This window comes from Pogoniulus pusillus, chromosome 3 (genome assembly GCF_015220805.1).
Source record: "Pogoniulus pusillus isolate bPogPus1 chromosome 3, bPogPus1.pri, whole genome shotgun sequence".
NCBI lineage: Eukaryota > Metazoa > Chordata > Aves > Piciformes > Lybiidae > Pogoniulus > Pogoniulus pusillus.
The window spans coordinates 32,830,168-32,853,952 of NC_087266.1; the positions used below are offsets into that span (position 1 = coordinate 32,830,168).

The 23,785-nt window shown below is 43.3% G+C and overlaps 1 protein-coding gene across 1 annotated transcript in view; it reads left to right on the forward strand.

Moving 5' to 3' along the window:
• The window catches only part of KLF12 (KLF transcription factor 12), a 442,914-nt gene extending 419,861 nt beyond the window's left edge, over window positions 1-23,053 (forward strand). Inside the window, exon 8 of the mRNA XM_064174087.1 lies at window positions 23,020-23,053. Within this exon, the coding sequence (XP_064030157.1) occupies window positions 23,020-23,042 (23 nt within the window). The 3' untranslated portion in view covers window positions 23,043-23,053. The remainder of the gene's footprint in view (window positions 1-23,019) is intronic.
• The last annotated feature ends 732 nt before the right edge of the window (window positions 23,054-23,785 follow it).

Here is a 23,785-nt window from a genome sequence, read left to right on the forward strand (position 1 = left end):
CAGGGCAAAGCAGGGGGAAGCAGGTTCTCACACCTTTCTTTTCCCACTCAGAGGGAGAAGAGAGGAATTTGGGGTATCCAGGACAGTGACAATGAAACTGCTTGAGGTGTGCAAATCCTTCAAAAACACCTGCAAAAGAGTTGCTGCCATTTTGTTTGAGAATCTCTACAGCTGTTACCCATACCAGGCTGACCCTTTGAATTTTAAAAAGGTGCCCTCAAGGATTTTCTGTCCATCAGAAAATCTCTGAGCCACATAAAGCACAAACTCAAAGTAAAAAAGAAATAATCTAAAATGAAAGTCACTGATGATTCTACACTGGTTTTCACACCCACTGAGAGGAAATAGTCAAGTCCAACCACTTGTGATTATTATGCTCGTGCTTGCAAAAGTGCCAGTTTTGTGTCTTAATTTTGGTTGTCTTCCAGTAATGATGAGCGTGGCTAATGGCACAGAAATGTCACCTTCTTGAAAAGCTTTGAGGTCAGTCCAAGCCCTGGTTTGCACCAGATGTTATTGGTGTTCATTGCACCTATCCTGCACTTCATTGCACTTGAAATATTCCAGGCATCTAGGGAGAGTACATACATTCAAGACTAGTTTGTTTGTTTGCTTTTTAACTCCATTAGAATAATGTACAGTTCCTATTTTTAAAAGGAATGTTTACCTGAGGCTCCTGGCCACATTCCAATCCCACTAATTATGTTTTACTGAAATAAATTACCACCTGCAGTTTTACATGGACAGAGCAGAGATTTTAGGTTCTTGCTTCATTTGGTTAAGTAGTATTGCTTTGAGGTGTTAGCTCTTGCTGTATTTTGCTGATAGGTATAAATACAGACCAGGATGCTTCAGACTCCTAGTCACATCTGGACGAGATACTCAGGCTGGTTGATTGGTGAGCAAATAGAAGAGATCCCCAGAGGACTGACTGTGGCCATAGTGACTGGTGGATACAGCAGATTAAGGCCCCAGTCCCAAATCAAACTCTTCTCTGCAGTTTCTCAAACATATATAACTTCAGTTTAGGCCCTAGTCTTGATGCTACTTGTGTGGAATCAGCATTCTCTAGGTGCTTTCTCCTATTAACTAAATGGAATTCATCATATGAATGGAGCTAAGTGTTTGAGGTGTGGGCTTCTATGTTTCTAAGGTGACTTAGGATGTACTTTTGTGCTTCCGTTTTGTAACCTGAGTAGCATAAAAAGCATGTTTCCACTGCAATAACCCCTTAGAAGTAGTCTGTTCTGACTTTTTCCATTGCAGAAAACAGCTTTTGTTATTATTTCTGAAGACCAGACCTCAAGATATATTTAATTTCACTTTCAACTTCCCAAGCTCTGTAAAACTGTAGGACATTCACTAAGAAAATATTTATATTCGCATATTGGTTGTGTAAAGCAAATATTTTGTCACCATTAACATTCCGTGGCAGCTAAAAAAATGAAAATGCATACAATATATTTATTTCCAAAGTGTTGGATATATTCCTTTTCAAAATATTTTTGAAGACATTATAATTATTAGGATGAATCACAGCATTTCTTTGCCTTTTGGGTTAGCCAAAACCACTGTATTTACTCTCTCTTGCTTATACTGGTAATCAAATGTTTGGCTGTTCTCCAGAAACACTCACTAGCCTGATGAGGGAACAGTGAACAGGACAACAGAAAACTGGCATCCTGGAGCAGGAGAGGTTATTAAACACCATCATCCAGCTTATGTCCAGAGATGATTGCGAGCCAGTCCAGGAGCTCTGCAGGCCTCTCAGCGTAGCTTTGGCTATCATCTAATACAGCTTATACCAGTCACAACCTGGCTCCTATAATGTGTAAACTGGTGAAGATCAGAGTGCAGGCATTCTTTCTGCACACACCTAGAAAGAAAGCATGCCAGACCTCCTGTTGCCAGAAGGGAGCATGCACTCAGTTGTCCCAAAATGGACCATGCACTCAGTTCTCCCAAAATGTCTCTGCCATAACTTTCGAATGCAATGACAATGTACAAATGCCTGTGCCAAAGCAGTCATAAGCTAGAGCTTGGCACAATGGACTAGGCATCAAGACATGTGGGTTTTGCCACTACTCTCCTAATGTTCCCAGGAGAGCTGTGCCTCGGTTTCTTTGACTGCATTAAGGCTAATTACATTTCATGTTTGTTCTCATTTGTGAGATCTACAGCCTTCTGCCAGCAAGTCATATGATGCAGTGATGCGTGCAAGGAAGCTCTCAGACAGCCAACTATGGTAGACTTTCCTTTCCCTACCCTTGTGGCTATGAAGGAAGTCCTTTTTATGTGGTGCCAATATTTCTGCCCCTTCCAATGCTCTGTGTGTGATTGACTATTGCCCCAAACTGCCTGCTGAGGACTGGTGATTTTCCATAATCAGAATCTAGTTACAGTTAGGCACCCACAACTCTGTTTAGCTTAGGTGATTATTTCCCAAGCCTTGGTTTGATCCAACATGAAAGTTCATCTTGTCTGGTTTGCACAACTGCCTAATACTATATGTGCTTAAGTTTGCTAGATTCTTCCCTAATTAACCTGAAAGGTCCCCAGGCAATTTGGTTTAGCCACCCACATGTGGTCAGAAGCATTTGTTCCTGGTGAATTACTTCTACCTGTAGGTAAACAGACACCTGAATGCTGTTGATATTCCCATGAAAGTTCTCCGGGCTCATTTATGGTAAACCCCTCGGTGTCATTAGTAAGGATCATTCTTGCAGTCCTGTACACACATCAGGTAGTTTCACCTCTTCACAAAAATTCTTTCTCCTCTTTACAAGAATGTAGAGACTTTAGTTTTAAGTACAAAAGAGAATTTAGACTTATCAAGCGAGTCCTGGAGTCTTGCAGAGAATGAGATATTCTTGCTGAGACCAATATCTGTTTTTCCACTTCTGCACTGAAGCCAAGTCATTGCAAAATGAGGCATCCGAGAGCCTTGGAGCTGGGAAAGCAGTTATGACAGAGCTTACTCCTGATCTAGAGACTCAGTTGCTCAGCTGAAGCTGATAGAAATGTATTCTTGACGTTTTAGGAGTTATTATTTGTTTCCAAGCAAGACTTTGTTCTTCATCCAGTGTCTTATGTGACACGCACACACATCCAAGGGACTTGGAGTGGAGCTGTGTCTCTGCAGAGCATATGTTGCTTGTAGATATTCAGAGTCAAATGTGTCTGCACAAACACTCCAAGCAGGGGTACCAGGGTTCTGCACAAGGGCTGCCATCATTGTGCTGCTGCTGCTGCTAATCTCGTCCTCTTTCCCTCTGGATTTTAGGTAACTATCAGAGCATCAAGAAACTGACATAATCAATAAAGATGACAGAGAAGGTCTGAAGGATACAAGACTAATAAATTTCAGGCAACTTTCATCTGCACATGTTGTATCCAGATTGGGGATTATGTAGGCCAATAAGCTGATTTGGGGTTGAGTCTGCTTTAGTAGTTTGGTATTGGCAATCCCTGAATAAGACTAGGTTTCTAGGGTTAGCTGATATCCAGAAGCGTTGTAGTCACTTCAATGTGCCCTGCAGTCCAAACTAACAAAACTTGCTGAATGTGTACTAATTTGGGGTAGCACTATGTCCGCTGCCCCTCATCTGTACCCTTGGGATTCAAAGAAGTACAGAATGTGACACACACTCTACAACCAATTCAGACATAGCAGGGTTTATTAGCCTTGCCTGACTCAAGTTACCTTTGTATGCTCATGCTATCCTGCAGCCAGCTTAAGAACGTCTCTTTGTCCTGATGGCGCAGGAATACACAGATACAGAGGCACCAGAGAGGTTTTCCAGCAGTTCCCTTGGGTTGTGCTTCAGCTAATGTTCATATATCCTTATGAACCTGAGCCAGCTGAGTTTGGCTGGACATTAGTACCATGTTTTCAATAGCTTAGGCAATGAGTTATCTGTGTTCACATTCTTCTTTCATCCTCAGTAGCAGCACAGATAACAAAGAGCTGCTGGTTCAGTTCTCACAAAAATCACGTTTGAGGTAACCTTCAGATTGTGATATTCCTGAGGCTGTTATAGATATGTTAAAAATAAAGCCAGTAACTTCAAGAGCAACTGTTCTCAGGACAGGCTGAGACTTGCAGCTTCACACCAGAGGGAGCCATTTGTGGAGGGTCTCTGTTGGGAGTGTGCTTCAACTCTGCATTTCTGACAGTAAGAAAGATTGCCTTTTAAAAGCAGACTGGGGGAGGGGGAACTTAATTTGCACAGTCTCACAGTTGGAAAACCCTCAGCTGACTTCTTCAGGGTAATTTTCTTTCTTTCCTCTTTATTTTTTTTTCATGTACATTTCTTTGAAGTGTTTTGCATGAAAGTGTTCTTGCATATTTGGGAAGTGTTATTGTCCCTGAGTGTGTTTTCTTCCAATGTAACTATAAATTTCTACCCAAATATGCTCAGAAGCTGTTTACTGTCAGAACATGAAATCAGCTTAGTAGATAAGCATGCATAAAGGTGGTTATTTCCACAGAGAAATCAAAGACACAAAAGAAATTAACAACATTCCTAGAGTTTTAAACACAGGCAGCTATATGGGTGGCAGGATAGATGTTTTTGCTCTTTAAAGTCTATTTTCTTAAGTATGAGCTTGTGTTTAAATGTCCTCAGTGTGAATTTATATCTGATTGTTGCTGTTCTTACAATGTTTTGGGATTTTTCAGTACAATTCTCTCATGAAACTCCATCTCACAGGTCATGCTCTGATAGGTCATTCATTTTAACTGCCTAAAAGTTAGACAGGTAGAATAAATTATGTAATTTACCTGTCTTGACAGACTATGGAGAAAAAGAAGCAACTTCTAAAGGTTATCATCCCATACCTTAAATATGTGATATGCCACATCAGTCTTCAAATGGAAAGGATGGAAAACCCTGATCTTGGATAACAAGTTACCCATGGCACAGCAATGTGCCCTTGTGGCCAAGAAGGCCAATGGCATCCTGGGGTGTATTAAGCAGAGTGTGTCCAGCAGATCAAGGGAGGTCCTCCTCCCCCTGTACTCTGCCCTGCTGAGACCTCATCTTGAATAGTGTGTTGAGTTTTGGGCTCCCCAGTGGAAGAGGGACAGGGATCTGCTGAAGAGGGTCCAGTGGAGGGCTATGAGGATGATTAGGGGACAGGAGGACATGGCTTATGAGGAGAGGCTGAGGGACCTGGGGCCTTTTAGTCTGGAGAAGAGAAGACTGAGAGGGGGTTTGATAAATGTTTATAAGCATCTGAGGGCTGGCCAGGAGTGGGGGGACAGGCTCTGTTCACTTGCTCCCTGGGATAGGACAACAAGCAATGGGTGTAAGTTGCAGCACAAGAGGTTCTGCCTCAACACAAGGGGGAACTTCTTTTCTGTAAGGGTCCCAGAGCACTGGAACAGGCTCCTCAGAGAGTTTGTGGAGTCTCCTTGTCTGGAGCCTTTCAAGGCCTGTCTGGCTGTGTTCCTCTGTGATCTGTGTTAGACAGTATTGTCCTGCTCTGGCAGGGGTGGGTTTACTCGATGATCTCCTTGGGTCCCTTCCAACCCCTAACATCCTGTGATCGTGTGATCTTGTGATCTGGACACAACAGTGAGGGTAGAGACCACCTAGCTTAGATGAAGTGTATGACTTTTAGATGGCTAAAATTAATTAAATAAAATTCTGTCCAAAAAGCATGGAAGTTGTCTGAGGCTAGATTTACACTAACAAGTGATTCATTGCAACAGGAGCAGATTGGTGTATCACAGTAAAGACCTTACAACCATGCTTGCAAGCTTCAGCCTAGGATAAACCTGGTGCTCTGAACCAAACATCCCCATAAATTCTGGGGATAAAGGCTGTGTGAAGGGCCAGTCATTGGTTTTAACCTTTGTGTCAACCTCGGTGTTAGGAAGCATTGGTTTGCAGCTGGTTTAGTTTCCTTTGGAAATAATCTCAATTATCTTCCCCCAAACCTGCATTACAACTGATCCAACACATGGGAACACTTGGGAAACTGGGCTACCTCTCCTCTCCAACAGTGCTTTTTATTAATCTCTCCTAAGAGACGCTGCCGGTGGTCATTAACTCTCAGTGAAATCAGTGAGACTCAGCAGTGACTGAAAAGTTTCCATGGGCAGATCCCTGTCCCAGTTACAAATTCCTATGAACAGTTTTATACCAAACTGGATCCTTATGCAAGGTTGTATTCTAAGGGAGAACTTAGAAGCAAATCACAAGACAAGAAAGAATCCAAATGAGTTAAGCAGACAAGGTAACCAGAGGTTGAACTCTTCTATCAATTTTGATTTTATTTTTCACTACTCATTTTCTATCAGCTAATTTACATTTTAAAAGCAATTTCCCCAACAATTTATTAAACACAGGTACTGATAAGCAGCAATTCAAAATAAATTTTCTCTTCTTATGCCTTAGAATGTTACAGCTTAATTGCCCAGACGACACTACAGGCTGGGGACAAAGTGGCTGAACAGAAGCCAGGAAGAAAGGGACCTGGGGGTACTGGTAGAGAGTAGCTGAACATGAGCCAGCAGTGTGCCCAGGTAGGCAGGAGAGCCAATGGCATCCTGGCCTAGATCAGGAACAGTGTGGCCAGTAGGACAAGGGAGGTTATTCTGCCCCTGTGCTCAACACGGGTCGGGCCACACCTTGAGTGCTGTGTCCAGTTCTGGGATCCTCAAGTCAAGAGAGATGTTGAGGTACTGGAACGTGTCCAGAGAAGGGCAACGAAGCTGGTGAGGGGCCTGGAGCACAGCCCTGTGAGGAGAGGCTGAGGGAGCTGGGGGTGTGCAGCCTGCAGAAGAGGAGGCTCAGGGCAGACCTCATTGCTGTCTACAACTACTGAAGGGAGGCTGTAGCCAGGTGGGATTGGTGTCATCTGCCAGGCAAGCAGCAACAGAAGAAGGGGACACAGTCTCAAGTTGTGCAATCAGGGGAGGTCTCGGCTGGATGTTAGGAGGAAGTTCCTGCCAGAGAGAGTGATTGGCATTGGAATGGGCTGCCCAGGGAGGTGGTGGAGTCTCCGTCCTTGGAAGTGTTCAAACAAAGCCTGGATGAGACACTTAACACAGTAAACCATGATCTGGTTGATTGGCCAGGGCTGGGTGCTAGGTTGGACTGGCTTATCTTGGAGGTCTCTTTCAACCTGGTCAGTTCCATGATTTTATGATTCTTCCTCCTCATGATTGTTGAGAGTTGCTTTCTTAGAATGGTAGCAAGAAAGAGGACTGAAAGAAATGCTTAATCTCATTTAAAATAAAAAGGTGAGAAATTTTCAGGCTGACTCATCTGCCTGCACCCTGCATTTCCTTTTGGACATGATGCAATTCAATTTAAATATCAGAATTTTAATGGGTGCTTGTTGTAGTTACCATCTGTTATCATGTCTCCTTATGCACACCTGGTCCATGGAATTAGCGTGGTGCTTCTTAGTGTATGTCTATATTACTTGGGTAGAGTCTTGTAGTTACATTGACTTGGTATTCTGGTAGTTAGCAGACTGAATAAAAAGGGTAGGCACTACATGAGACAACTGCTGAGAGGGTAGCGGAGAAGTATTTATCTTCTGCCATCAGCAAAAGAATCCAGCTGGGAGAGGCTCAGAGTGATACAGTAGGGGTAAGATCAATATATAAAAGAAAGTCAATATAAAATTTTATTATGGCAAATTTGCTGATACTTTGGAATCAAATGTGTTGGTAGGATAATTGAGGAATGCACATTGAGTAATATCCAATGAGCTTTTGGCTCATGATGTGTTTTTTCAAATCACCTCTTATAGCTATTAGAAAATATAAAGATACACAGTTTATTCAAAAGTATTTCAACACATAGTAGAGAAGATAATGAGGAGGTGTAGCGAAACACTCATAGAATCATAGAATCAGTCAGGGTTGGAAGGGACCACAAGGATCAGCCAGTTCCAACTCCCCTGCCATGGACAGGGACACCCTACCCTAGAGCAGCCTGGCCACAGCCTCATCCAGCCTGGCTTTAAACACCTCCAGCAATGGGGCCTCAAACACCTCCCTGGCCAACCCATTCCAGGCTCTCACCACTCTCATGCTTAACAACTTCTTCCTCATGTCCAGCCTGAACCTACCCACCTCCAGCTTTGCTCCATTCCCCCTAGTCCTGTCACTCCCTGAGAGCCCAAATAGTCCCACCCCAGCTTTTTTGTAGCCCCCCCTTTCAGATCCTGGAAGGCCACAAGAAGGTCACCTAGGAGCCTCCTCTTCTCCAGACTGAACAGCCCCAACTCTTTCAGTCTGTCCTCACAGCAGAGCTGCTCCAGCACTGTCCCAAGCTATCTCCAGGCAAAGTAGAGGAGGTCCTCGACAGTTTTCTAAAGGAGGAGTATGTGCCTCATCACATAGCATATGTATGAAAACATTGCCCAGTTTCCCTTTGTGGCACAGGCAGAACAGATTTCTGTCTCTTGGATTTCCTCAGTTAATTCTGGGTTTTGAAATGCATTTTTATTACCTTCCTAAAAATGTACTTCCTGTGACCTTCCTGCTCTGAACTTATTTACTGCTGTTTCATCACAGACGAGTGGGGCACTGCAGAATTTACACTTTGTTTTGCAAGCCAGTGGGCTATTTTTGCAAAATCTCCTCAGGCCTAATGACCTAATAATTAAATTATTAAACCAACAGCATGTCAAGTCAGACAGAACATATCAGTGTGGAACTGAACTGTAGGCTACAGCTTGGAGCACGTTCTCAGCTGCTGGAAGGCATGTGGGACATCCAAGTGTATCTCTGTTTACATCACTGAGCCTGGGTCCTTTGTATTCTTCAGCAGTTCAGAGTCACTGGGCACAAAACCTCTTCTCTCCACAGCACTGTGCTCCAAACATCCCTGGTATGGAAATATGTGAAATAAGTGAAAGTTTTGTTGCGTGATTGGTCCGACAACAAGAAGGAATGTTTGAAGAAAAAGCTCATAGCTGGAATTGCAGTGATTGCAGTTGGTGTGAGCTGGTCTTAAAGCGGAGAGATTGAACTTTAATCAATCGATATGTTTTTCCAGATGGCCATAAGTATGTGTTTTATAATCTGTGCTTTAAGGAATGTTTGGGTTTTTTTAACTCCTGAGGTAAGAGTAAATTAAGACAGGACCCAGAAATCAGTTTATAGAGAATCACAAATGCTAAAGTGTGTTTTGCTTTCCAAAACATAAATAAGATACGGCTGAAAGACAGTGATAATCTGCCTCTCTCTGTTTCTGTCCTGTTCTGTTTGCTCGGTTTTCTGTTTCACAGGGACATGTATGGGTGCCTGTGAATACCATGCTGCCAGCATCTCCATTCCTTAGCCACAAGCAGAAAAGCTGCTAGGCTCTCAAGCCTAAAGGTAATCAATGCTCTAAACTTTTGTCTCTGTATGCTGGATATTAGAAAATCAACACTTATTATAGAATCATGGGACAGAATCAACCAGGTTGGAAGAGACCTCCAAGAGCATCCAGTCCAACCTAGCACCCAGCCCTAGACAATCAACTAGACCATGGCACTAAATGCCTCAGATAGGTTTTGCTTGAACACCTCAAGGGATGGTGATTCCACCACCTCCCTGGGCAGCCCATTCCAATGCCAATCACTCTCTCTGGCAGGAACTTCCTCCTAACAGCCAGCCTAGACCTCCCCTGCCACAGCTTGAGACTGTGTCCCCTTCTTCTGTTGCTGGTTGCCTGGCAGATGACACCAATCCCACCTGGCTACAGCCTCCCTTCAGTAGTTGTAGACAGCAATGAGGTCTGCCCTGAGCCTCCTCTTCTGCAAGCTGCACACCCCCAGCTCCCTCAGCCTGTCCTCACAGGGCTGTGCTCCAGGCCCCTCACCAGCTTCGTTGCCCTTCTCTAGACACGTTCCAGCATCTCAACATCTCTCTTGACTTGAGGAGCCCAGAACTGGACACAGCACTCAAGGTTATCAGCACTGTTGTGCTAGGAGAGGCCTTGAACTTGGAGGATTTCCTGATGGTCCTTGTGCTGTCGCTAAACCAGCTTTTGGTAAATCCTCTCTGTGCCATAAATGACTTTTTCTGATCTGTGTTTCCCACTTGGTCAACCTAGATTCCCTTGAGATTCCATAAAACCTCTCCCATCAGGAGTAAACTCACCTAGAGGCAAACTGGGCATCTAGTTTTGCTTTCCTCCAGGGCATATGAACCCATAGTTTATCTTCTAATCTTTAGTGATGCTTCATTGGCCACAGAGCATCTCTGGCAGCACAGTCTGCCTTCCCAGTTCCCACACAGCAGAAGGTGTGAACTTCAGGATGCTCAAACTGTAGGCAACAGCCCAAACCCTACCAAATGCAAATACCTCTGAGCAACTTCTGTTAGCCACCCTTAGGATAAAGCAGATCTGGAGGAAGCCTCAGTTGCGTAATGCCAGTATTAGCAGCAGGATCAGAAATGCCCTAATTCCTAGAGTAATTTGGGGTTGTGTAAGAGTGCGAAGGAGCTTTGCTTTAGCACGTGCTCTGAAGTGGAAAGGAGGCACTTGAGGGAACAGCATAAAATATGCTGCAACTCAGATGGAAGAGGTGGATTAAGTGGGATTTTAAAGCAACACAAGCATTAGTCACAGTAGCAGCAGAGCCTACCAGAAGGAGCTGACTTTCCACTCTGCAGGAAAAATAAACAGAGCAGGGCAGCAGGGAACTTCGGAGCACTGAAAACGTGGTGATTGAGGATTACAAACTCCCTTTTAAAAAGGCTAGGCCTTTCAATATTTGTACCACTAAGTGCCTTATGCTCAGCTGCTCCCCCCGCAAAACAAGTGTGCTGCTTAACATTTTACTGTTCACTGTATCACTAACTGGAGCTACTTTCTTTATGCCCCACTTGATGTGGGAATCAATAGACCCCAAAGGAGGGGAGCGAGGAAAATAATGCAAAATGTAGCTTATAAATAAGAATTTTTTCCACTATGAATTTAGAGCATCTAGCAGAGTGCCTTTCAAAAACCTTTTAAGTCAAGCAAATTGCCAGTAGAGAGAAACTAGCTTATCCTCAGCCTGTTAGAAGCTATTTTAGGGACATTTTAGGTGAGAGACATATGCTCCTCCTTAACAAGATTCAGACCTTGCTTGTGTCTTCTTCTGGAAATTCCTTCCTCGCCACTGGCTGTACAGAGAGGGTAAGATAGGTCTGCTCCTAACACGGGCTTTTGTTTAAGGACCTGGAGCAAGGTGGAATGAATCTGCAGCAGGATGATTATGTGTTTTACCCGACTGAACTCCATGTAATTTACCTCTGAGGACTATAAACTAGAAAGGCAGGGTAGCAGGTCAAGACGTAGCTTCAACTGTAGCTAAAACTCTCCAGAGAGCCCTTTATGTTTCTCCTATTTAGCAATAAATGTGTGGGAACAATTTGCTTCCCTTCGCACGCTACAGCTCCACCTTTTGATTTTGTTTTCTTCAAAGCACAATAAGTTCCTTCAGGACAGATCTGTGGCACGAGCACCACTGGGGGTGGGGGTGGTGGAAATGAGATCTACATTACATTTAAAACCTGATTTCAAAACAACCTACCAGAGGTGTATTTGCGCTCAACACACTGGACTCTCACAAAACTACAGGCTGGGGATTACAGATAAATGCACTGAAATGCTCAGTCTTGAGTTGAGATTGCTTAGCCTGAAGAAGAGGAGGCTCAGGGGTGACCTCATTACTGTGTACAACCACCCGAAGGGAGGCTGTAGCCAGGTGGGTGTTGATCTCTACTGTCAGGCAACCAGCAACAGAAGAAGGGGACACAGTCTCAAGTTGTGCGATCAGGGGAGGTCTAGGCTGGATGTTAGGAGGAAGTTGTTGTCAGAGAGAGTGATTGGCATTGGAATGGGCTGCCCAGGGAGGTGGTGGAGTCTCCGTCCCTGGAAGTGTTCAATCAAAGCCTGTCTGAGACATTTAGTGCCATGGTCTAGTTGATTGTCTAGGGCTGTGTGCTAGGTTGGACTGGATGATCTTGGAGATCTCTTCCAACCTGGCTGATTCTATGCTAGGAGATTTCTATGATAAGAGATTGTTAAGATCTCTAAGAAGTGTATAAAACATTAACTTGTGCACTGGGCTGCTAATACGCAAACCCTGCACACACATTACTTAAAATGGAAACATCCATGCAATGCTCATGCAGCATGCCTGGTATTGTTTCCTTTCTCTAAGATGCTATAGAAAATCCTCAGGAGTGAGCAAATTCTTGCTCAGCCCACCACATTCTGAAACCCGATATTAAAGCAACTCCAAGGCTGTGAATGGAAACAAGACTTGTTTGCTATACTCAGTGTCCTGCATCGTGTGGCCACTTGCATGCATTTGTGGAAGAATATTTGCATGCACAGAAATAGCACCACGAGGAATCTTGGCAGTGCTCTTGAAGGTTTTGAAAACATATAAATACACATACATATATTTGTTTCTTCTCTAAATTGCTGCTGAACCGAACTAGGAATTACTTTTGTCCACTTCTCAATGCCTTCTGGGTATATTACTACCTCATCTGGCTTATTATTGTGCCTTCTGTTCTTTTTCTTCTTCATTACAGTTTTGTAGAAAGCTCTTGTGCTTGTTGTTAATATTATCTCTCTTTTCTCTCCCTCTCTCTTTATTTTTTTTTCCTTCCCAAGTCTTAATTGCATATCTCTGAAAATGTGATTCTGAGGTTTTTGCTTTGACTGGGAGCACAGCAGTTATATTTATGGGTCTACCATCAGTTTGCTACAGTTCAAGTGACTTTCTCCTTTGTGCTTGTTATGTTTTTGCCTGGATTTGATATACTTTATGAGTTCTTCTGCGATGTTGGCTTGTATATCTGGCATAGATAATATTTTGCCTCTCTGCTAATATGCTATCAGAGACCCAAAGAGTAATAATTTTTTCTTCCTGTGTAATGTTAGGAGATTTTTTTTTCCCCTAAATGAGCTGGAAAGCTTTATTAGTTTACCAGAAATGAAAGCTTGTAATGAATCCACATGGAATTCTTTAATCATATCTTTGCTATTTTATAACTGTACCTTCAAGTGGAATGTATTTATGTTTGCTGAGGGGAAAAAAAAGAAGTTCTCTTGTTTAGCATTTCAGCATTATGCAGGAATTTTCAGTGCACGGGGTTGCTCATCAGTCTTTCATGAGTACAAAGAGTACTCAGAAGGGAGAGAGGAGAAAGGTGAGAGATATTTTTCCAGCCTGAGAAAGGTGAAGCAGAGGATTCTCAAGTTCTAGCAAGCTTACTTTTGAGCTGTCCTGTACAGCTGAGCTGTGAAACTGCATCTGGGTCAGGGCAATCCCAAGCACAAATCCAGGCTGGGCAGTGCCTGGCTGGAGAGCAGCCCTCAGGAGAGGGACTTGGGGGTCCTGCTGGACCAGAAGCTCACCATGAGCCAGCAACATGCACTTGCAGCCCAGAAAGCCAACCAGAGCCCAGGCTGCATCAGGAGAAGTGTAGCCAGAAGTTCGAGGGAGGTGACTCTCTCCCTCTGCTCTGCTGAGACCCCACCTGGAGTATTGCATCCAGTTCTGGAGCCCCCATTACAAGAGGGATGTGGAGATGCTGGAGTGTGTCCAGTGAAGGGCCACGAGAATGCTCAGAGGACTGAAGCAGCTGAAGCAACTGAAAGAGTTGAGGCTGTTCAGTCTGGAGAAGAGGAGGCTCCCAGGTGACTTTCTTGTGGCCTTCCAGGATCTGAAAGGGGCCAACGGAAAAGCTGGGGAGGGACTTTTTAGGCTCTCAGGGAGTGGCAGGACTAGGGGGAATGGAGCAAAGCTGAAGGTGGAGAGATTCAGAATGGCCATGAGGAGGAAGTTGTTGAGCATGAGAGTGGTGACAGCCTGGAATGGGTTTCCCAGGGAGGTGTTTGAGGCCCCATGGCTGGAGGTGTTCAAGGCCAGGCTGGATGAGGCTGTATGCAGGCTGCTCTAGGGTAGGGTGTCCCTGTCCATGGCAGGGGGGTTGTAACTAGACGATCCTTGTGATCTCTTCCAACCCTGACTACTTCTGTGATACTGCTTCATCTGTGTGCCCTTCACTGAAGCTCACTGACTGCACAGAGACAATGCAGATTCTTAATGCAGCATGAAAGAAGTGTCTTTTTAGCATCTGTATCAAAATCAGCTTAAAGTGACACAATAAAATGAGCACAATGAGAGTGTCCTCTGGGGAGTTCCAGAGAATTTTAGCTCTAAGTGTTACTTAGTACTGGAGCCTAACTGATGGCAAATCCTGGTTACTGGAAGGTGAGCAATGGGCCTGGAGTTTTTCAGCTGATAGTTGCCTTTCATAACAAAGAATTAAAGACTTAGCAAAAGACCTAAAGGCTGTCTGGCTGAAAAATCTAGGATAAACAATCTGCATTCTGCCACTTTCTGAGGTGCAGAAGAGGTTCCTTCACCCACATGGCTTTCAGCTGTCCTTGCAATTGCTTAACACAAGGAGTAGCATTGGAGCACCATATGTTATCAATGTCTTGCTTACTGTTACAAATAGAATACATTTCCTTTTGAAAGCCTCATCAAACCTTCTCTTACTGATTTCCAGGTTGCCTGGGTTGCTTAGATTATGCTTAGATCTCTCTTAAGGAGATTAATTAAATTATTATCTTTTTATTAAATCAACTGTTATTTCCCCCCAGATTATTATATAGCACTCACATCATGGTCTTCCAACGATTAAGAATTATTTTATTCCTCCTTAATGTACTCATACCTACATTGGATCTTTTTGCAGTTTAAATGGGATACTTTTTCTATAGTTTTATGAAAACTCTTCAAATAAGTAAAGGTGAAAAAAAAACAAACAACAACACAAAACAATTAAGACCAAAGCAGGATCAAATCAGAAAGAGAAAATCATAGAACCATAGAATCAGAGTTGGAAGAGCCCACAAAGATCATCTAGTTCCAACTTCCCTGCCATGGACATGGACACCCTACCCTAGAGCAGCCTGGGCACAGCTTCATCCAGCCTGGCCTTAAACACCTCCAGTAATGGGGCCTCAACCACCTCTCTGGGCAACCCATTCCAGGCTCTCACCACTCTCATGCTCAACAACTTCCTCCTCACGTCCAGGCTGAACCTACCCATCTCTGGCTTTGCTCCATTCCCCCTAGTCCTGTCACTCCCTGAAAAGAAGCAAGAGGTCTCTGAAAACATTTATGTATTCCTCTGTTTACTCACTCCTCAGACATCTTGCCAGGAAGGCTCAGTGTAGAGAGTGTGCAAGTGGTAGTAAAGGGAAAGGAGAGAGGGTGGTGCTACACTGAAAGAACGGATGCATCATGGAGGGCAAGCCAAGTGCCAAGGGCAGTCCTGCATCTGAACGGTGGCCAGAAGATGATGCCTGCAGTTCACAGAGGTATTTGGATTCTGTGGTTTGCCTCTGGTGGAGAAAAAAAAAGAGAGAGAGAGAGCTCTGGTGGAGTTTGGGTTTTTGAGTTTGGGTGGGTTTTTTTTTTTGGGGGGGGGAGGAAACAAATAATAAATAAAACCATCTGAAATTGTCTGCAGCATGAAGGAGGGCATCTTATGATGGAGTTGTGTGGCTCTACTCCACTCTGAGCAAAGCAAAGACTTCAAGCCTGCATACCTACAGCCCAGACAATAATTGTAAGGCTTTTGCAAAGTCTGTCTTGCTCCTCCAGCTCCTGAATATTCCTCCTGCAAGCTGTACAGACACAACTGGAGGCAATGGCCATACAATCTTACTTTGGATAAGGCTTCTAACAGGGATATGGCTGATCCAGATTTAAAGTTTCCTCTCCCCTGGGAAGGTACAGAAAGCCTTTGAGTTCTGTTACATTTCCACACCTCCAGGTCTGGGATATACTTAGAGCCTGAATAACGGTACTGAAATCAGAGTTTGACAGAGGGAAAATGTTTCAATCAGTTCAACGTGTCCAGAGAAGTGTGACAGCTGGTGAAAGGCCTGGAACACAAACCCTATGAGGAGAGGCTGAGGGAGCTGGGGGTGTGCAGCCTCGAGAAGAGGAAGCTCAGGGCAAACCTCATTGCTGTCTATAACTACCTAAAAGGAAGTTGTAGCCAGGTGGGGGCTGATCTCTTCTGCCAGACAAGCAGCAACAGAAGAAGGGGACACAGTCTCAAGTTGTGGTAGGGGGGGTCTGGTCTGGATGTTAGGAGGAAGTTGTTGTCAGAGAGAGTGATTGGCATTGGAATGGGCTGCCTAGGGAGGTGGTGGAGTTGCCATCCTTGGAGTTGCTCAAGCAAAGCCTGGCTGAGGCACTTAGTGCTATGGTCTGGTTGACTGGATAGGGCTGGGTGCTAGGTTGGACTGGATGCTCTTGGAGGTCTCTTCCAACCTGACTGATTCTATGATTCTCTGATTCTAACCAGGCTCTTAATTTGATCTAATACACAGCCTGGGTTACATTCTGTGTGTATTAAAAACATATGTAAATGTCTTTGCAATTTTCTGACTTGCATGTCACACTGCACAAGCTGTCTTGAGAAAAAAACAAGAGGTGCAAGTGTTTAGTAGGAGCTGCTGACATGCTGCAACATTCCAAATAAAGTATTTCTTCAGAGAAGTGTGACAAGTGTGACTTCTGCCCTTCACAGTGTCTCAGCACTTGGTCAGAAACAGTTTTAAAAGACCTTGATTTTTCATGAAGTGCTTTTTAGCACCAAAATGTTTTATTATAGTGACTTGTGCAACTTGAAACAGTTACGAATCCCTTTATATATCTGAAATTTTAAATCAGGAATGTATTTTTCAATGTCTCTTTACAGTCATTTCCCCTTTTTACAAGAGATGGATGGTGCATTAACATGATGTAAAAATCTTGCACAGATCCTTAGATCGACCTCCTTGTGGAGATACTTTATACTGATATCGAAAGATTTCACTGATCGCTGCACTTGAGATGCTAAATTCACTGCTCCACTCTAGTTAGGGACAATTGAGTGTCTTTGGACAAAAGCACAATGTGGGTGAGCTTCTTCTATCAGGAAAAAAAGATAGCAACTAAAAAGATCATAGAATCATAGAATCAGCCAGGTTGGAAGACATCTCCAAGCTCCTCCAGTCCTACCTGGCACCCAATCCTAACCAATCAACTAGACCATGGCACTAAGTGCCTCATCCAGGCTTTGCTTGAACACCTCCAGGGATGGTGACTCCACCACCTCCCTCAGCAGCCCATTCCAATGCCAATCACTGTCTGTGGGAAGAACTTTCTCCTAGCATCCAGCCTATACCTCACAACTTGAGACTGTGCCCCTTTGTTCTGTTGCTGGTTGCCTGGCAGAAGAGACCAACCCCACATGGCTACAGCTTCTCTTCAGATAGTGGAATAAAATGAAGTCTCACTTTTCAGAGGACAATTTGAAAACATGATAATTATTAAAAGATGTAATTTACAGTGCTGTTGTCACATAGAGAAAGATAAAGAGAGACAGGTCAAGTCTGCATGAGAAAGAGAAGGAATGTTCTGATCACTTTTGGAAGTTCATTCAGACCACACTAGGAACTCATCCTACTACAAGGATGTGGGTGTGCTGGAGTGTGTCCAGAGAAGGGCCACGAGGATGATCAGAGGACTGCAGCATCTCTCCTATGAGGACAGACTGAAAGCGTTGGAGCTGTTCAGTCTGCAGAAGAGCAGGCTTCCAGGTGACCTTCTTGTGGCCTTCTAGGATCTGAAAAGCACCTACAAAAAAGCTGGGGAGGGACTTTTTAGGCTCTCAGGGAGTGACAGGACTCATTGTTCTCCAAGGTCTCAGATGTTGCCTCATATACTTTAATACTTGATCTAAGGTAGGTTGTCCCTGCCCATGGCGGGGAGGTTGGAACTAGATAATCCTTGTGGTTCTTTCCAACCCTGACTGATTCTATGATTTGATAAAAAATGAGGAAAAGAACACGTGCTGGAGGGATGCAAGCACTAGGCTATGAAAATGAGGATAAGACAAGATGAGACAAACAGATGGCCAGGCATGAAGTTCCATTTTAAAACACATATCATCGAGTTAAAGCTACTGTACTTCTGGAAATATAAATGCAAGCAGAGAAAGAACAATCTCCCTCCTCCCAGTTAATCTTCCTCCACTTTTTACATAAAAATCCTTTTTATTTTCATTTCCTCTTAATTTTTATGTCTATTGCAAAGTACTGAGAACAGTTGATTGAACTGTCCTCTGGAGATGCCAGTATTTCTGTTGTTTCTGTCCACCCTGCCTGGAAAAAGTCTGCAAACCTGTGTCTTTTTGTGTCAAGACCACACAGACAAAAACGGAGAGAAGAATGGTGGTGTCACATTGATACCAAACCTAGGTGACACATGACTTTCACACTTCTCCTTCGTCCTCAATGTTCCTTGCTGTATGGGTTCCCTCTCAGTAATTCTTTCTCTGTGGTCCTAAACTTTCCCCAAGACTTTCTCCCTGAGTTTCATTTTCTCTTTTCTGTTCCCACAACACCATCTCACTGCTTTCTTGTGCTGACTGAACTCCAGCTTCCCAACCTTCTGCATATCCAGGACCACAGTTTCTCCTACTTTTCTCCAAGAATCCTCTATGAAAGAATAGGAGCTGTTCTTTGATCTGGACAAAAATGTGGGACTCCACCTTGCCCTCTCCACCAAGGTAGGCCTTCTGCTCTGCTGAAAGATAAAGGAAGGCAGGAAGTAGCATAAGGCAACCCTTGGAAGAATCTCCTGACTGTCCATCAGCCCTTCAGCTACCTCTTTCTCATCCATTCCACTAGACTTATATATCTCCCTCAGTTACACACTTTGCCCCAACGTAGAAGGGATCTCCTCTGACATCTACTCATTGTCCCTTTCCCTTGTCATTAGAGGAAGAAAATAGGTGGAGATCATTGGCCTTTAAAACCCACCAGAAAGTCAGAAACAGATCTGCTTCCTGCAGCCTTGTCTTAGCACTTACAACAGAGAAATGCCCAAAGGTTCTGCTTGATCCCTTCAAGAAGAAAAGTCAAATGAGGTAGAAAGTAGCAAAACTCTCCAAATCTATCTATGATTTTTTTGTCTCCTTAATAGTGAAGAGTATCTGGATGGCTGATACAGACTTAACAGTTCATGTCTCCAAAAATCCCAGCAATATGACTTGATAATTTTGCAAAAGAATTTCCCATTATAAGCACTTCTGGCAGTAACATCATTGTGGGTGTGCAGTTTTCCAGTACAATCCCACTGTACCTCAGCTATAGGAGAAGTCACTAGCCTACAGGTATACATCCCTACAAAGTTTTGCCTCCTTGCTGTTCCTTCAGCCTTGGGAATAAGGTGCAGTGCTGTGTACTGGTGGGGTCATGTTGCCACTACTAAATGCTCCAACCCAAACCCTGGCCTTGTGCCTCAGCTCTGTTCCTGTGTGCTGCTTAGTGCTCCCTCACAAGAGCAAATTAACCTGAGAGGAGCTAACTGAACCAAAACCAGGGAATAAGCTGAGGGTGGCAGATCATCAGGAGACACAAGCTAGAGCTCAGTCCCTGGCCTTCTTATTTTCAGCAGTTTTACATGCTGTGAAAGCTCAGTCCTGCACAGAGTCATTTGTGATCCTGGTGGTCCTTTCCAAGCATAGTGATTCATAGTAATTAGATGTGCTGAGGGATTTGGGTTAGTCAAGAACTTGTCAGTATGAAACTAATGATTGGACTTGATGACCTTGAAAGCCTTTTCCAATCTAAGAAGTTCTATGATTCTGTGGTTCTGTGTAAGATCCATTTAGCCCAGAGGAGATTACAAGCAATGCATCCCAGACAGTCTAATACACCATGGTCCCAAAATTATCTCCTGAGTGATGTGGACTCTGTAGAATCAAATTTGACACTGTTTTACAACTCTGCACTAGTTTTCAGTCTGGTAATCAGCATAGTTTTTTTTCACAGATTTGTCTTCAAATGCACTTCTAATGGTTCTGCACATAGTTGTTGCTTTGTAATTGTGGGTTTCTATCACGCTTAATGTCCCCTCTTTAATTTTTGAGGTGAAGTATGTAGAAAGGATCTGACATGGGTAGGGCCGGTAGTTTTATGAACTCAGCCTCTAATTCTCACACAGGAATCTGTATGAGGTAAGCAGTGCCTCTTGAGAAGAAAAAAAAGGAAAGGAAAGGAAAGGAAAGGAAAGGAAAGGAAAGGAAAGGAAAGGAAAGGAAAGGAAAGGAAAGGAAAGGAAAGGAAAGGAAAGGAAAGGAAAGGAAAGGAAAGGAAAGGAAAGGAAAGGAAAGGAAAGGAAAGGAAAGGAAAGGAAAGGAAAGGAAAGGAAAGGAAAGGAAAGGAAAGGAAAGGAAAGGAAAGGAAAGGAAAGGAAAGGAAAGGAAAGGAAAGGAAAGGAAAGGAAAGGAAAGGAAAGGGAAAAGAAGAGAAGAGAAGAGAAGAGAAGAGAAGAGAAGAGAAGAGAAGAGAAGAGAAGAGAAGAGAAGAGAAGAGAAGAGAAGAGAAGAGAAGAGAATAATAGAGAAGACAAGAGAAGGAATTAATAGAGAAAAGAAGAGACTAGAAGAGATGAGAAGAGAGAAGAAAAAAGAAAAGAGAAGAAAACAAGAGAAGACAAGAAAAGAGAAGAAAAAAGAAGAGAAGAAAATAATAGAGAAGAAAAGAAAAGACAAGAAAAAAAGACATAAAAAATAAGAGGAAGAAGAAAGAAAACTACAAGCTGCTATTGCTCTTTTAACTTTTTTCTGCATCTTTGTAGTTACAATATCACCGTAAGAAAAAAATCTTCCTTTCTCAGTAACTTCAGATGTGTTTTAAATGGCCAAAGAAAGTTCTTTATCATTAAGTATAAAGGCAAAAAAAAAAAAAATCCTAAGTATTCAAAGGGAATTTAATCATGGATTTAACTGCATTTGCTTCAAAGTTTCCCTTAGATTGGATGATTCATGAATTTGTTTGCTTTCTAGTTCTACCTATGAACAACTGGTGAAATGTTTACTGCTAATAATAACTAGATAGAGTCAGCCAACTAACAAAGGTATTTTCTGGATGGAAGGTCTTCATGCAACAACAAAAAAGGGTTAATTTACAAGGTGCAAAACAGTTCTTTTCCTTACTTAGGATTTTTTTTTCTTCTTTTTATCAAATATTATTAGAAGACCTAAGACATACATTTTATATTCCTAACTATAAAAGCTGATTTTGTGCTGCAGTACTTCTTAAATATGTATTTTTATATCATGTATTTCTGTGTGAAGACATCAACAAACTCTAAAAGGACACCAAGTGATTATGCATTTGATAGCAAAGTGAAAAGTTGTCAAAGGAGGAACAGTATTTAAGAATCTGAATGTATAAGAGAAGCTGTGCAGCAGAGACACTTCATTTGTTTAGGAAGACAAGAAAAGCCAAGTCCCAAAGAACAGTATTTGATACATCCTCCCATACAACAGAGAATACAGAAACACAACTGCAAATTCAAGGGGAAATTGCAGGGTTTGCAAGGCCAGTTTCAAAGTACCAAAATATTTTGGGTTACAGTAAGTTGAAAAAAGCGGTGGAGAGGCTGTAACGTGTACAAAACTGCCCACAGTGATGTAAAAAATGCAATACTGATGAAGATCTGATCGCCTCTGATAGACTTCTGAGCAGACCAGACAGATGCTATCTAAAGAGGCATTTCTTCAGCACTCACAATGGCAAGAGATGGAACAAGCCCAAAGTATACTCTTTGTTTAAAAAATAGCTGAAGTGGCACTACTTCAACAGACAATAAGACACCTGTGGTGGGAATGACTGCTGTCATCTACCTTCTGCTTGATGAATATGGTGAGAATGGAAGGAGGACGTTAAGGTTTAACACTGCTTTTTATCCAAACCCACAGGGCATGCCTTACAGCAGCAATGAAACTTTAATTCCACAGGACAGCTATCCAGTAGGTGAAATCTGGGAACTGTAAGTACAGTTTCTCATCCCATCAAAACTGCACAGGTATTTTTCTAGATATAATATAGTGTAAAAATTGGATGTAACCTGGTAAATTGTAACGTTTTCTACAGATCCATATGGATTTCTCACATAAAATTTCAGGTGCACGTAAAAGAATATAAAGAGTTTCTACTTAGAGGGTCTGGCTCTAAATGAGCAGCCCTCCACTCACTTTACTGCCTCACTGCTGGAAAGAGACATCTCATACTGCAAATCAATTACTTGAAAGGAGGCTGTAGCCAGGTGGGGTTGGTCTCTTCTCCCAGGCAACCAGCAGCAGAACAAGGGGACACAGTTTCAGGTTGTGCCAGGGTTCAAGAAAAGACTGGATGAGGCACTTAGTGCCGTGGTCTAGTTGACTGAATCAGACTGGGTGCTAGGTTGGACTGGATGTGCTTAGAGGTCTCTTCCAACCTGGTTGATTCTATGATTCCATGATTCAGGGGAAATCTAGGCTGGATGTTAGGAGGAAGTTGTTGGCAGAGAGAGTGATTGGCATTGGAATGGGCTGCCCAAGGAGGTGGTGGAGTCGCCATCCCTGGAGGTGTTCAAGACAAGCCTGGATGGGGCACTTAGTGCCATGGTCTAGTTGATTGTCTAGGGCTGTGTGCTAGGTTGGACTGGATGATCTTGGAGATCTTCTCCAACCTCATTGATTCTATTCTATGCTTTATAGTAACATTATTTGGAGTAGGGAAGAATAAGCCCTTGTAAATCACTTTTGTTTTCTGCACAGGAATTAGGAAAAATCCCCCTGAAATCAAGGTGTGATTATTCGTCCTATTTCGCAAACCATAAGTAAATATTAAGCAATCAGCATCTCTTTTTTGTTTCTATAAGTCTTACGTTGAGTAATGCTTAGTACTTCATTGGATCACATCAGCAGACATGACATGGTGTGCTCTACATGTCAGATGTATTTAATTTTGCCACGTATTCAGTGGGTGGCTGAGGAACAAGCACATTCCAGGACCCTGAAAATCATTCTTGTTCTGAAGAAAGAAAGGGTCTTGGTGGTTTTTTTATGTTGTTGTTGTTGTTTGGGGGTTTGTTTGGTTGGTTGGTTGGGTTTTTTTGAGGGGGTGTTTTTGTTTTGTTTTTCTATTTTTACAGAACTTTTCCCAGTTATCTTATAATGTTCACCCTGAAGGACAAGAAGAACTTTAAAGGGACCAGAGAGTAAATCACCTGAATGCTCAGAAGGCAAGAAACTATACTGGTTCTACCAAATGCTTGAGTGAAAAGCTTACCTCAGGAGATGTATAGAACAGTGTCAGAGTCTGAGCTAAACACTATGCCCCAACATCTCAGAAAAAAATTTCTGAGAAGTGCTAAGTGAGCATCCTGTTTGTACTCACTGTCCCAAGGATTCCCTCATGCTTGAGCTCAGACCCCCAGGAGCTCCCCAATATGCAACAACTGGACAAGAAACCAGCCAAGGAATGCAGAGTGAGCCTGTGCATGCTACCATGGGATCACCTGCCTGTCTGCTGAGCTGGCATGGACTGAAAGACCACCACTCTGGACCACCACACCTGGAACTGAGCTCCAGTCACTTAACACACATAGGAGGTGAAGGCTTCCTGTTGTGCCAGGTGATGATGATTTTGAGCCAACCACACTCTGGCAGCTCCTGATTTATCAACAGCAGCCAGAGAAACCAGCCGGACAAGGGGGCGCTCAACTCTGGAAACTCCCTACCACACCCAGCATGCCCAATACAACTGGACTGATGCCTGGCTAAGAAAATCACTCCTGGAAAATGCTAAGTGATTCTCAGAAAATCATACATATTCAATGAGGCAGCCAGGGGAAAGGAGAGAAGCTGCAACCTCTGTATAGAAAGCTCTCCACCCACTCTCTTCAAATGGCCTTTTGG